The sequence below is a fragment of the Macaca nemestrina genome, chromosome 9, assembly GCF_043159975.1.
Source record: "Macaca nemestrina isolate mMacNem1 chromosome 9, mMacNem.hap1, whole genome shotgun sequence".
NCBI lineage: Eukaryota > Metazoa > Chordata > Mammalia > Primates > Cercopithecidae > Macaca > Macaca nemestrina.
The window spans coordinates 29,593,326-29,608,688 of record NC_092133.1 but is presented as its reverse complement, the minus strand read 5'-3'; the positions used below and the strand labels follow the sequence as shown (position 1 = coordinate 29,608,688).

The following is a 15,363-nucleotide window of genomic DNA, read 5'->3' as shown; positions in this document are numbered from 1 at the left end:
GGTGGAGCTTGCGGTGAGCTGAGATCACGCCACTGCACTCCAGCCTGGGTGACAGAGCAAGACTCTGTCTCAAAAAAAAGACTTACAGTCAGGTTTCAATCTCTTACCTTGTTAAACTGATAACTGATTTGATTGGCATTTATTTAAAAATGTTCTATGACTTAACATTTTCCTTCCTTTACTGACCTCCCTGAAATCAGTGATTTGGAGAGTCCTACAGGGCATCATGAAGAAATGTGGTTATTGGACAAAGAACGCAGATATTTGGGAAGAAAAAAAATAAAGCTAACAAGTGCTTTGCAAAGCATTTTTCTATTAGTTCTGAAGATTATGGAGAACAAGTAAAATGAGAAAACAGATGCCATCGTAGACGTGGCAGAGGCAGGCTTTTGCTCCAATAATGCACACACGCAAATCACCTGGGAAGCTTGTTGAACTGCAGCTTCTGACTCAGTAGATCTGAGCTAGGGCTGGGCTCCTGCTTTTCTAACACACTCCCAGGTGTGGCTGATGCTGCTGGCCCGTGGACCACACTTTGAGTAGCAAGGTCTCCAAAGACAATGAAATGAAATGTGGCCTGGCTGAAGTCAAGGTGGACAACAATCATATTTGTTCTTACCATTAGCTTCAGCTTTTAGGCCTGAGTCAGCATTGTAGGCAGCTTGCTTTTCTTTTTTTAGGGTGTCTTCTGAAAAAGAAGCTGTGGACAGAACGCATTATAACCTGGCATATTCTCTTCTCAACCTCTCAACTCTGGCCTATGTTTCCCCGGCCCCCCTCTCACTACCCTGCTTGGGAAGGTCAAGGTTAGACTGGTAAGAAAAGCCCCTCTTTCCTGGGATTCATCTGCCCCAATCTGTGTTTGCCATTAGGCTTGCTGTCACCCAAATGCCTCTCTGAGAGCTCTTTGCCTGAATTTTCTCAGCTCATCTGCATTAAAGACAGACCCTGGAACATACTATTCAGACAGGTGCTTTTCATTAGAATGGGATGGCTGTGGTTTCATGACTCATAGGGTCCCAAACCACCATGCTAGGACATTTGTTCTCCTACACTATTTGCCTTTCTTCTGAAACCCAAGCCACACGGGATCTGACGCACTCGCAGCGATGCTGGCGGGGGAGGCTGTAAAGACCTTCCCGCTGTCCTTGGTCATGATCAGCAGCTCCATCTCCTTCTTGGCAGGTGTGTTGTCTTTCTCTAGGATCAGGAACTTGCAGTCCTTGTGCAAAAGGTCATCACTCTGCACACTTGTGGTGCAGGCTGGGGAGGAAGAAAATGGGTGAGAAGGAAGGACATGTGCCAGGAGAAGGGAGAGGGAAGAAAAGACAAGAAGAGGAAGGAGAAGAAAGAGAAGGGGGGTGGAAGGTAAATTAGTAGGTGTGTATGAGGGTCTCCTGTTCTTGCTGACAGTGGTTACTACGAAGCATCTTGGGGACCAAGGACACCCTCTATGCCTGGCTGGGCCTGGCCACCAAGAGTTTGGGTCAATGTCAGAAGCTCTGGATGGCTGGTTTATGGGGGCTGCCTCCCCTCCTGGAGATTACAGGATCTTTATTGAATGGGAAAAAGTCCCCCAGTCAGGCAAGTCCTTCCTTAACTAACTTGGGTTCATTTTTATCCTTTAGGTCTTAAGCATTGCCTTCTTGGGGAGGCTTTAGCTGACCACGCCATCTAAAGCACTTCACCCTCATACACACACTCCTATCTCTACCGCATCACTTATTGCTGTCCTTAAAATCTGTATCCTTTTCCGTAATTATCTTGCATACTTTGTGTGTTTGTCATCTGCCTCCACCACTGACGTCAGCTTAGTGAAGGCAGGAATCTATCCTGTCGTGTTCACCGCTGTACTGTCAGCACTTAGAACAGTGTCCATCTGACACAAAGAAGGTTCTCAGTAAAGGCTTTCCAATAAATGAATTGTCAAATGGAAGACAACACACCAGAATTAGAACAATGGAGGAAACAGCTCACTGCATGGTGCTGAAATATGTGGATGAAGTTGATATAGATTCTATAGAAAGTAGGGAGGGTGCCAGCAGCTTCTGAGGGCTCCATGAGCTGCATGTAACAGGTAAGGGCCAAAGGCTTCCAGTCAAGGGCAGTGGCTAATGTGCAAGTGCCTGGCCCTAGGCAGGTATGGAGGGTGGAGCTTCCTGCCGCCTTCCGATAGGAACATTCATGGGAATGTTCAGCTTTATTCACTCATGGAAACATCTAAGAGGCCTTTGGGGCAAGTTGCATTTGCAGGTCTAAGACCACTCATGGGTCCTATTTCCTCTTCCAGTATACCACGTGTATTGGAAGGATACACAGGCAGGATTACTGCAGAATAATCCTCCCTGTGCACCAGCCTGACCCCCGGCAGCTGGGAGCAGCACTCACCGGCAGAGGTGGAAACACCAGTGTTCACAGCCACAGGGCTCTGGGGCATGTTTTTCTTCACCCCATATGCTGCAAGAAAGGAAGCTGGGTCAGCATGGGAGGGTCGTTCCAGGCAACTCAGGAGAAGCCTGGTCACCCCTGGCAGAGAGGTGCCCCCGACCCTCTCCAGTGAGAAGCAGATGATGAATCAACTCTCTCCAGTCATGGGAACAGTAATGAGGGTTTAGATGGAATGTTCTTAGGTATAATCCTTCTCATACTTCTAGCTGCTTCCAGGAAGTCCTCCTAGATCCTCATGCATCTCCTTCTCTCCTGAACTCCTACAGCCCTTAACACCTGCTCTGCATGGCCTATCACTTATTCCCATTGTCTTATAGAGCCTCTCATTGTCTCCTGTGTGTTAGACTTCCTCTGCCAATTAAGTAGCAGGCAAGTTGGGGGCAAAGGCTGACCTAGGTTTCATGTCCCCAGCCACCCCCAGGTTTGCACAGAGGCAGCAACCTGTAGGGGGCGCATCATAAAATCAACCAGATGATTGATTTGCAGTGACAGTGGGTTGTCAAGGAGAGCAGTGAGCTGGCGAGACTACCAACCTAACAGTTCGACTGTGAGAGACACAGGAACATACAAGTGATGCCTCACAAGGTGATGCTGTTGACGGGACAGACTTCCCTGTGTGCTTGACTCATGTCTGAGCCAGTTAATGATCAAGATTGATATCTCAGGGCAGGAGGTATTGTTTCTTTGGTGGGAAAGGTTGACTGATTTTCAGGGACATTTTGGGTCTCCTAATTCAGTGAGTTGTAGCTGCAAAGAGGTGTTGCTTCTCAGCCCTTAAGCTCCAACCCTAGCCTACTGACCTGTGGAGGTTGTGGTGGGGCCATGGGACAGGGTAGTCGAGCTGGGGGCCAAATTGTTCTGCATGCCAAATACTGTGAAAGTAACAGAGGTCAGGTGAGTACAGGGAGCACGGGGGATGCCCCCTGGCTTAGGACGGCCCCCAGAGTCCCAAACTACTTTTATGATCAATACTTTTGTCGACAGATTCCAAAACTTCCTCGGTTCCCACACTCTTTGTAACATAGTAATTTTGTTAATACCCCCACCTACCTACCCCAGGCCAAAAATTACTAACAGTTCTACTTATCACGTAGTTAGGTCCCTCCAAGTTAAAAGCAGTAGTTTGCACAGGGTCTGACAGATGTTGCTGACAGATCTCTCAAAATTTAAAAATATCGTAGGGGTTCCTGTTTCCTGTGGTGCCTTGGTGCACAGTGTGGGAACTGTAAGCATAGGATATGGACACAGACACCTCAGGTGCTGAGAGGCACTAACTTGGCAAACTCCTAGTATTCCAGTTAGCCCTTCCTTCTCCTGACACAAACACATAAAACTCCCTCACCTCCACTATGATTTCAAAGGCTCCTTGTTTATTTGATTGCTTGTTTGTTTGTTTTCAACAACGTGCAGAAACTTATTCCTGCTGGCCAGCAGCTTTGCTATTTGGGGCACAAGATCAAGGATCTGATATCAGCCCACCTTCCCTTGGGGCCTGGTTTTTATCAGGACTTTGCAAAGCAAAATAGCAAAGGCAGAAGAAATAAAACATGTAGCCAATGTCTTCTGGATTTGGTGGGCCTCTAGTTAACTGGAGGAAGGTGCTGAAAATCTGAATGCAAAACTTGTACTTGTCTCTATATCAGTTAAGTAAATAAACAAGGCCCACATCATTATATTTATTAGTCACATTATCACAGGGAGAAGGCAGACTCCTTTAAAAAGAAAAGATGTAGGCTGGTAACATTTACATATAGGCCTTTAAGATGTACGTGGAAACATAGCAAATAAATATTTCTTTAAAATTGTTGTATGTTTGCATTGGAAGCTAAGTAGTAACATTATTTACCCCAGTGTAGTTACTCCAACAAACTATGTGCTATATTTATAGAAAGATCTGAAAGCATTTACTCAATGAATTACTATTTCTCTTTAAAAGATCTGAAATAAAATCCTTCTAAATTAACAATGCCTTTACCCTGAAAATGTCCTACACTATGATTCCATTAGACTCTTCATTTCCAATCCTCCAACTCTTCCAGAAAAGAAAGGTACCACCTTAGAATACGCATGTCAATGTGGGCTCACGTCCCCTCGCCTGAGACCTTTCCCTTGAGGTCTAAGTTCTCCCTGTGGTTGAGGGCAGGCTCTATGCAGCCCTGTGCCTCTGCTTCTGGGCTGCAGTATGCATAGAAGAAAGTCCTTCATGCTCTTGGGTGAAGCATCCTAACACTTCTATGCAAATAGCCTGGAAAAGTCATCTCAAGATGGTGACACTGACCTGAGGAGGATGTGCTGAGTCCAGGGTGCAAAGTGGATGAGCAGGATGCCATGTTATTTGGAACTCCGAAGACTGCAGGGGCAAGGAGGAAGGCTGGTGAGAGGGACATCTGGCCCAGACAGGGATAGAGATTCGGATACTATAGAAGCACCAGAAGAAATGCCAGGATTGGGTTTTTATATTTTGGGAAATTTTTGTTCTTAGGAAAAACAGGCTCTTGCCTTGCAGCAGAGAATCAAACACTAGCCTGCACTGTACCTTGGGTCACAGCCAACAGGTGATCTCAGGTCTGTCAGACCTGGAGTGGACAGTGGGTCCAGCCAAAGTCTCTCTTGTGAGTGACCCCACTTTAAAGAGATGGTCCCTGAAGCTCAGAGAAGTCAAATGACTTATTCAAGGCCCCACTGTCAATTCATATGAAATGAAACTAGATCTTCTACATCCATTTTCAGTGTTCTTTCCAATTTTTCCTGATACACTGTGCTATATGTCCTAAAGGAGACACACCAGAATACCTTCTAGACTGAATTGAACTGAAGTTCCAGGGGGAGTCTCCTGGGATGTTTGGCCACAGAAAGCCTCTCCAGGAGGCCCTGAGGATGGCAAACGTTCTGAGGGTCATTCATCTCTAGGATAGAGGCATGCCGAGTTCAGGGTGACAGAGGGTGTAGGCTGCCCTCCAGGTACCTGATCCTGCAGAGCAGGCATTGGTGTTGAGGAGGGATGAGCTCTGGGTTGTCATGTTGTTGTGATAGGTCCCCATGGAGGACCCCGCTGGTAGGGTGGAGGACCACACATGGGAGGGAAGGTTGGCATCCAGGATCGTTGCATCGTAGGTGCCTGACACTGGAAACAGACACATGCACACACCCCAGTGAGAGACAAGTCAACACTCCCTGCTGGGGAATCTAGTCACCACACTTTTCTGGGACTTTCCTGGTTTGGGCATTGGAAGTTCCACATTTCAGGAACTCTCTCAGTCTGGGAACCTGGGGTAGTTTCCATCCGAAATCTCAGAGCTGGTGAAAACATTATCTCTTGCATTAGAAATTTTTGCTGGCTCCTGGTGAAATTTGAGGTAGCCATATTTTGCCTTGGGGTCCACCCATTTCTCCTTTTAAACCTGGCTCCCCATCTCCTGGTGGGCTGTCCCACCAATGGCCTTCCTCTCCACCTGTTGCTGAGTGCTCCATCTTCAAAGACACTGAGAGAACAGTTCTTTCAGGAGCAACAAATGAGACCCCGAAGCGAACCTCTTTCAGTAGAATTCCAGGCACCATGGCCATTGCAGGGCGCATGCCTGGGCAGGGGAGCCCTTGGTCTGGGGCCACATGGCATGCATGGCAGCCTTCTCTGGTACCACCCTCCTTAAACATCCCTATGAACCAGCCAGACACTGTGCCCCCAAGAGGGGATTTTCCTGCTTCTTCATATCTGGGGCCAGTTCTGCTTATTTGTCTGTGAGAGGGAGCCAGTCATGCAGGTCAGAAAGTGCCTTGACGTTTTGGTTTTAGGGTGAAAAACAAGAAAGATCACAATCTCTAGGCTTTTCTCCAGTAGTGAATGGGAGGGAAGTTTCCTATCACAGTAGATCTGGCTTTTTCCCTCACCTACCTCCACGACTTTGCTAATTTATATTTCTGCCTCCCACAGAACCTACCTTGCACTTGGGGGGCATGTAATATGGAACTGCTAAACAATGCTCATCCTACTTGACCGGGACATGTTGGTTTTCTGACTTCCTCCAGAGACCCACTGTCCACAAGGGCAGTGACTGTGTCTCTCTGGTCCATTGCTTTTCCTCAATGCCTGGTGCTTGGCATAGAGGAGACATTTAATAAATAGTCACTGAATGAATACATTAAAACTCTACAAATTTCCCCAATATTCTTCATTTGGGGGACCTGGCCAACATACTGTCCTGGGAGACAGTCTCTAGGATTTAGGGCTGGGCTGTGCATGTGGAATAGGTGACCAGCCAGGGGTAGGATAGGTACAGCCCACATTTTTCACTGCTTGAAGAGCAGATGCTCAGTGCTTTTCAAGGTCTCTGGCAAAGCCTGAAAGGCCTGCCAAGACGTGGTTGAATCCCCAGGCCAGGATAGATCTGCCACCTTGATGCCTTCCCTTCTGAAGAAAATAATGTATACAGTGGTCCATTTCCAAGACAAAGTGTCTTAAATTGGCTTAGGTCAGCAAACTACAGAAGAAACAGAATATACTAGGCCCCTGCTTGGATAGCTAATGCCTGCTTATTGGTCTCCCCTCCCTCACCAGTTCCTCCCCGCCCCCCACCCTGCTTAGTTTCCCTCACTCAAACCAAATAAGTTTAGTCTAAGATAAAAGTTTACTCGACTGCAAAATAGCTCATTTTGTCTGTTCTTATCAGCTTGCTCAGCTACTTAGGTCATAAGTCAAAAACTTGAAGAGCCCCTAAGCTAACTAGGATTGCAATGCATTGTGGACTGCAACAAAATGCAGCAAGACAACCCTAAACAAACACCTAGAGCCCCTGCCCAACAAAAGAGGGAACTAAAAATACACCCTCTAACATTCCCCCAAATAGTCCATTGGGGAAAATGCTGCAGGGTTTTAAGGGCTAACCCTCGAACCAGGGACAAGGAAAAGTAAAACATGATAAAGCATTACTGTTTTATCTGGGCCAAAGAGCCCATTCATCAGCCTTCAGTCTTTTGGCCTAAGTTTGGCTCAGATGAGGACTGGGTGTGCCAAGCTTTAATTCGCTATGTGAATAATAAAACCCCATCCTCACAAGAGGAGATGGGTTATGCTCTTTGTTAAATTAGTGAATTAACCCCCATACTCCCCCTTCAAGAGGAAAAAAGGAGCATAGTAAAAAGCCCTTGCCCAGTAAAAAGCCCTGGGATCCCATAACACGCTTAGCTCCACCTTACATCTCACAAAATAGAGGACAGGGAGATCAGGGGTTAACAGGAAGGCTGGAGGAAGAGGAATCTGGGGGTCATAAAGAAGCTAAACCCAATGCTCCCGTAAATCCTTATCCAAACTTAAGGAAAGAATTAGAACAACGTAAGAAGGACATTGAGAATTTCCCTAGTCCTTCTAAACAGCAGATGTCTAATATGTACCCTCTTAGAGAAGTCCCTATGGGACAGGGAGAAGTTGGATATGTAAGTGTGCCTCTAACAAGTACTAATGTTAGAAATTTTAAATAGGAAATAAGGCCGCTCTTGGAAAAATTCCTCAGTTTAGCAAAGCAGCTAGATCAATTTTTAGGACCCAATTTTTGTACTTGGGCTAAGATGATGTCAATCATGACTATTCTGTTTACTGGGGAAGAGAGGGGAATAATTAAAAGGGCAACCATGAGCATTTGGGAGAGACAGCACCCTCTCGGGCAAGGAGTCCAGCCAGCTGGGCAGAAATTCCTAAATGCAAATGCCAGATGGAATAACAATAACCCCAAAGATTGGACCCAAACGCAGGACCTAAGGGAAAGAATAATTAAAGGGATTAAAGAGTCCACTTCAAGGACACAGAATGTCTCAAAACCATTCGAGCTCCAACAAGAAAAAGAGGAGACTCCCTCTGCATTTCTGCAGAGGCTCAGGGATCAAATTTAAAAAAAAAAAAAATCAGGATTAGATCCAGAGGACCTAGTAGGGCAAGGCTTTTTAAAGGTTAATTTTATGACCAAAAGCTGGCCTGATATTACCAAGAAACCGCAAAAAAAAAAAAAAAAAAAAAAAAAAAAAAAAAGAAGGAAAAAAGAAAAAAGAAAAGATGGATGGAATAAAAAGTCAAGTAAGGAATTAGAAGGTTTTTGTTAAAAGTAAGAAACGAAATTAGAAAAAGAGAGAGAAAGCCAAAGCTGTCCATCTTGCAGACAGACAGAGGGGAGCCACAGCATGGCTCATGCTGGTGCCCAGAGAGAAAGAGTTAAGCTGCTGACCCTGAAGGCAAGGGGGAGCCAGCTGTGCAGCTGCAGGTGTGGGGGCGCCAGGAGCCGCAGAGCCGAAGCATGAGATAAAGGTGGACAGTGTGAGAGAGCTAACGTAAGTAAGCTGTTAACATGGCGAGTGTGCTGGCGCCCAGAGAAAGAGGAAGAAACTGAGTGTAAGGGAAAGAGGAAACAGGGATGACAGAGACAGAGAGATAAAAAAAAGAAAATAAGCGAGAAAGACACTGGAAAAGACAGAGATCAAAGACACAAAAGGTGAAACTGGGGAGAGAGATAATGTAAAAGGAAAAAAGAGTATGAGAGGAAGAGAGAGAGACAGAGAAAGAGAGAGGGGCCATGGAAGACGGGAGATGGGGAGACAAAGGTGCAGGTAGACAGTGGCTGCCACGGCCCTGCTGGTGGAGGGGAGTCGGAAGCTGATCCTCTGCAGGGCTCTGGTAGTGAGCACCCCACATCAGGTCAGGAATATATTAAATCAAAGAGTTGGGAGATGGTAAACTAATTCCCAAATTTTAAAATATGAAGCCATATTATTAGAAAAGATAATTTAGTCTTGACAACATGTATTTGCTTGAATCCAGCCAGCGTCTTATGAAAAGGAGAGGAGAATAAAGAGGCATCAAATCATAACTGTTTGGATATCACAGAATGTCAAACTAAAGTGAAACCAGACCTTCATATCAAACTAACGTGAAGCTACCCCAGTACATGATGGGATGAGAGTGTTTGTAAATGGGTCATCCCAAGTAATAATTGTGTAAAAACACAATGGCTATGCTGTCATTAATGGAAACAATCCTTATGTGAAAAAGGGAGATTACCCAATAATTGGTCAGCCCAAACCTGTAAATTACATGCTCTTAACCAGGCCCTAAAGCTTCTAGAAGGCCAAAAAGGCACTGTATATACTAATTCCAAATATGCCTATGGAATAGTACACACCTTTAAAAAGATCTGGACAGAGCGGGGCCTAATAAACAGCAGGGAGAAAGAATTCGTACATGGGGAACTGATCAAACAAGTTTTAAAAAGCCCCTTGCTTCCAGTAGAGACAGCCGTAGGAAACACTATAGAAGCTGTAGGGAATAGGCTCACAGATAAAGCTGCTAAGCAAGCTTCCCTGGAGGAAGAAGTTAGATTGTTTAGCCTAATCCCAAATATCCCTAAGGTGATAAATTTTCTAAAGAGGAGGAGGAAGAGCTGGGCAAGATAGGGGCCACTCAAACTGAGGATGGGAGGCGGGTGCTCCCTGGTGAGAGAGAAATGATAAGCAAACCCATGATGAGAAAACTGATGTCCATACTGCATAAAGGAAGTCACTGGGGTCCCCAGGCCATGTGTGATACAATACTAAAAAATGATGGGTGTACAAGTGTGTGGGTGTTGTGTGACCTGCCAGAGAATAAATTAAAAAGTAGTTAGAAAACAGACTACCGGAGGAAGACCTCGTGGGTCAAGGCCGTTTCAAAGCATTCAAGTAAATTTTACAGAAATGCCCAAAATAGGGAGACTGAAGTATCTACTAGTACTGGTAAACCACCTCTCCAGCTGGGTGGAGGAATTCCCCCTCCCAACTGCCACCGCTGGGAACGTGGTCAAAATAATCTTAAAACAAATTATACCTAGATTTGTCTTGGTAAAAAATATTCATTCAGACAATAGGAGCCACTTTACCTCAAAGGTGCTAAGGGGAATTATGGAAAGTTTACACGTTAAATGGGATTACCACACCCCTTGGCATCCCCCTTCCTCTGGAAAAGTAGAAAGAATAAATCAAACTCTCAAAAAGCATATTATTAAACCAATCTTTATAACTAAAATGCCTTTAATGTCTCCCAGTAGCACTCCTTAGGATTAGAACAGGCCCAGGCAAAGACTTGGGACTGTCCCCTTACAAGTTATTATGTGGACTCCCACATTTAGATAGGACTACTGATCTTCCTTCTATGGAAACCAAAAACCAATTTTTAGAAATTATATACTGGCCATACCCTCCACCCTGTCATCCTTTAGGTTAAAAGGACTTCGAACTCAAACTCCGCCTTTTGAATTCACAGTTCACCACTTCCAGCCTGGCAACTGGGTACTAATTAAGACTTTAAAAGAAGATAAGCCCCACCCAAGCTGGCAAGGTCCCTATCAAGTGGTCCTAACCACTGAAACGTCAGTGCAAACAGCTGAACGAGGGTGAACTCATTACTCTCAAGGGACTGGTAAAAGAAACCCCAGAAGGAAGGGAAAAGGACAAATGGAAAGTGTATAAATCACCTAAGTAACATTTAAAGCTAACATTAAGGAAAACCTAGAAGAGAGCTATAAGCAAACCCCTTCATTAGGGGTGGATATGGTTAGGATTAATCTTCACACAAGGGGTAAAAGAAGACCTGAGTATCAGATAGGGCCCAGTACTAGGGGTGGAAAGTAGGGAATATCCAACCAATCTAATAATCAACATAACTAAAACCTCTATCCCCTAAACCATAAAATTCAATGCCTGCCGAGTCTTACATTGTGGGAACTTAGGAAACCAAAGGCAGCTGTCACAAGCAAACAAATATCTATGCCCTAAAACAGGTTGCTATTGGGGAAAGCCCTGTGCTAGCTGGAATGAGGTTTGGTGGGCCCCAATTTCAAGTCTCACTTTCACTATTCTCTGGGTCTCTGAGTCCATTCTTTGGGTTTGGAGGGGTAAGTTTGTTTCTCACACTCCTCGGCAGCTGGGCTGTCAGACTTACCCGACTGGGAGCTCGCTGTCACAATTTTGGTCTCCACAGTGCCTTTCTTGGGGATGGGGAGTGTGTTGGAGGAATTCCGGGTGGGGCTCACACTTGCGGATCGACTCCCTTTGAGCAAACGCTTAACATCATCCAATTCTGTCCCTGTAAAAGAATCCACAGATGTTTCTGTTAAGTCCAGTGTTCTTTCCTGAGTCCCTGTGCAATTTGGGGAACATTTGTGGCATTCTGACTACTAGGGAGAATGGCATCTGTCTCACACATTGGGACTTTTTGCTTGGCTTTATAATATTCACATTTTACTAACGAATAGCACTTATCAACTTGGTACTTTGTCATATTAGCCTCATAAAACTTCTGCATCTCACAGGAGGTCAAGGTGCCTGGGAGATATTTCCTAATTAGACCGCATCAAACATCACAGGAATGATTCTGTGGCTAGAAGACACTATCATCTAGGATCAGGCAGTTAGAGAACCAGGTCCCTTGAAACAGATGCTTCAATAGCAGTCTCATCCCCTGTGCAGGATCCTGGATGTTGGGTCCTTGACCTTGTATGCTTGGGGCTGTCAAAAGGAATTTGTGGGCCATAACTCCTAAACATTATGCTGTGTTCACGTGTAATTTAATTCCAAGTCTGTCTGGCTGATTTAATTTGTAGCAAGGTGAAAAGTGGAGCAAGCTCCCTGTGCCTCCCACACAGGAAGCAGGGAAGCAGGAGAGGTGGGAGACACCATGCATGAGTAGTGCATGAGAGGAGACACAGGTTTGTAGACACCGTATGCTGAAGGAACTCTCAGCCCCAACTCCCTTCGCCTCACCAACCCTAAGCCTGGAAGGATTCAGGTGAGAAGGTATCAGGCCTGGAGTCAGATTCCACAACCCTAGGTACTGAGCTCTCTGGACAAGCACCCATCTCTGTCCTGAGCCACTGACCCTACTCTTTCTTCTCCTACTCCTTTTACATGATTGCTGTCCTAAAGTTGAGCTCATTTCAAAACATTGTCAAATACCTCTAGCAAGAACATCAGGTATCTAACATATTCCATCGACGGAGACTGGGGGTCTCTGACATTTGAAATAAAGTTTGAATTCTTACACTCTACTACTGACCCTTCTCTAATTTATCCCATTGTGTCCTTACTTTGAACCTTACTTTGAACTGTTCCTTCGATGTCTTTTGCAGGCTCCTCACTTTGAGCCGAACTGATCCACTCTTCAGTTTCCCTTCAGGTAACACCTATCCCTGGAAGGTTTCTCTGGCCTGATCTCCATGGGCTGCTGTGGAGCTGCTCCTCCCTGTTCCCTCACCACACTGAGTTGTGATGGTTGGCTGACTTACTGTCTCCCTATTAGTCTGTGAACTACTACACAGCAGGAACCACGGTTTACTCAGCAGCTTAACTCCAGCCACCTAGCCCAGAGTCCAATTCACAGAAGGCCCTTAAAGATGTTTTATGATTGCATGCATGCACACACACACGCATGCACACACACACACAGCACTAGCCCTGGATTTCTGGACCCTTTCTTTTCAGCGAGATCATGACCACTTACATCGCGTGGATGGGGACGCACTCTGCAGTCGAACTCGAATTTCGCTCTCTGTACAAGGGAAGAGATAGAGAAGGGTGTGAATGAAGGAGCTTAGATCACAATCCCTGACACTGAACTCCTAGCAGCAGATGACCCTTTAGGCTGCTCTGACATTTCTGAGTTCTGGAAACAGGAAATCTAGGTGTGCCCAAAAAGAGTGCTGCTTAAAAAGGGAGACCTCCGTACCTCCAACAATTCCCCATTCTGCCAACTGCACACCTCCCAGGCAGCTGCAGATGTTCTAATAAAATTCCAGGCTGAGCAAGGAGGTTCCAGTACAATCAGCAGTGATCAACCCTCTCCCCATCATCCACCTCATGGCTGCCACAACCAAGGTTCTCTCCTGCCTCCGTGGTCTCAGGCATTGGCAAAAGATTCTAAAAACCAGTGTTTACTTGCCATTTTGGCTTCTTCAGAGATGGGAGGGGCAGGAAGCTGGTAGTTAACATTATTAGTTAGCTTCAGGTGGAGAATTTGCATCTTTCAACTATCAGCCTAAAGTTGTGGGTGGTTGGCATACTCCTAACTTCCAAGTTATTGATGATAATAAGGCCCATAGGAAGTCTAGGTGGGTCATTGTGAAGAATTCTGCCTTCAGCTCAGCCCTAACATGCTGCCCCCAACCCTGCCCAAAGTTTAGCAAGGGTTGCTTCTCCCAGGATTATATTTCTCTCCTGTATCATTGTCTAGATGACTAGATTACAAAACTGTCCTGGAGCTGTTTATCTCCTGGATGAATTTCGGAAAAAAAAAGGTTGGGGGGATTTTGCTCATCTTTTGCTGTGTAAAGGCAATTAGAGCATATCTTGTTAAAGTCAGCCAGGAGACCAGAAGTGAAAGCAGATGTGGTATCTGCATCTTCAGATGATCCACAGCAAGACAAATGATGCTCCACATTGTTATCATGTGTTTTGCTTCCTGCCTGTATGTGCTTGTTAGATTAACGTCAAAAGCTACCCTTCCCCTCCCGATAGAGCCGGGCGGAAGATTCCCAGGATTCTCTCAGCTCCTTGAAAGCAGAAAGCATGCCTTGTTTATTTTTCTGTACCCCTTACACTCCCTGGCTCAAGGCTGGACACACATTAGCTGCTCAGAAAATACTTGTCGAATGAATTGGACTGAACCCAGTGACGGCACTCACCTCGTGTTTGACTCCGTCCTCTGGTTGAAGAAGATGCTGAGAAACAAAGAAATGCAATTTTAGGCATATGTAAGAGGTGGCATGCTAAAGACTTTTGACATGGAGGTAGATATATTTGGTGAGGGGTTACTTTCATAGTGTGTCTAAATCCAGATAGAGGCTTTTCTGAATAGCAGTTGCTTAATAAATGATGATCACTTAGCAACAGCAGAGAATGTTTTGTAATGCCCTAGTACATTTATGATGTTAAATTAGCTAAATGAATATTAAGTTAGCTAACATTTTGAAAGTTAAGTTAGCTAAGGTAATCTGTTGGGGAGCATGATCCATTTGGACTGACTGACTACACTGATCAAATGTATCAAAAAGCTCCCAAGTCTTCCCTTTGATTTTTTTATTCGAGACTGCCATGGTTTCCCCACTGTAAGCAAATACATAAAATTATAATCATTGTATAATCAATGATCCTGGTATTAATTCATATGCACAGTGAGATTGCAAGAACATGGAACAAAAACTTAAGGCCAAGTGAAGACACAGCCTGGAGGTTCATGAAGCACACACAGTTCCCTTGAAAGCAAGCAATAGTGGAGGTGCCGGGATGCCTAGCACTTGTGTGTTCTACTCGTTGCTCTGCCTTGGGGGAGGCCTCTGTGCATCTCCTGGAAAGAAGAATCCCTACAATTATTGCTTGGCCTTAGGGGCTTATCTATCCAAGCCTGAGCCTTATATATAGCTTACCATTTCTATAGTGCCACGAGCAAAGGCTTATGACAGCAAGTTTATGTGGTTGAGAGTCCCCTTAATATGCTTCAGGATAAAGAGCAAGGGAAAAATAGGTCAGCAGGGGTCAAACTCCTTTAGAAGAATCCATTTAACTCATGATGTCCCCTACTCCCACCACTTCATCTCCCCCAGGGATTTTCCTAGAGCCTCGTTTGACCATTTCTTTAGAAAATGAGGAGAAGACATACCAAATTCCTTCCGAGGGTACTCCGGAGAAGAGTTGCCACTGGAGCTCCCTGGAGAGGGGATAAAACACTTAGAACAAATGGCCTCTTAGGCCCATAGAGCTTCCAAAAGGGGAGGCAGTGCCTGTTACACTGCCCTCAGTGTTTCAGGGGGGATGAGGTATGCTCTTCAGCATGCATGTCAAAGGAGCCAGGCTCATGATGTAAACACGACCCATCATGGCCCTGGTCGCAGCACTTTACTCTGGTCA

General features: G+C 45.4%; 1 protein-coding gene across 2 annotated transcripts in view; it reads right to left on the bottom strand.

Annotated features, from left to right (window-relative positions):
- Nucleotides 1–15,363, bottom strand: part of LOC105478316 (collagen type XVII alpha 1 chain) — a 92,513-nt gene that overhangs the window by 28,684 nt on the left and 48,466 nt on the right. For both annotated transcript variants that reach the window (XM_071069169.1, XM_011735438.3), the window contains exons 6-15: nucleotides 15,116–15,163; nucleotides 14,142–14,177; nucleotides 12,962–13,009; nucleotides 11,405–11,548; nucleotides 5,414–5,572; nucleotides 4,727–4,798; nucleotides 3,249–3,320; nucleotides 2,389–2,457; nucleotides 1,102–1,263; nucleotides 620–700 (exon numbers count right to left, since the gene is read on the bottom strand). In XM_071069169.1, the coding sequence (XP_070925270.1) occupies nucleotides 620–700; nucleotides 1,102–1,263; nucleotides 2,389–2,457; nucleotides 3,249–3,320; nucleotides 4,727–4,798; nucleotides 5,414–5,572; nucleotides 11,405–11,548; nucleotides 12,962–13,009; nucleotides 14,142–14,177; nucleotides 15,116–15,163 (891 nt within the window). The remainder of the gene's footprint in view (nucleotides 1–619; nucleotides 701–1,101; nucleotides 1,264–2,388; nucleotides 2,458–3,248; nucleotides 3,321–4,726; nucleotides 4,799–5,413; nucleotides 5,573–11,404; nucleotides 11,549–12,961; nucleotides 13,010–14,141; nucleotides 14,178–15,115; nucleotides 15,164–15,363) is intronic.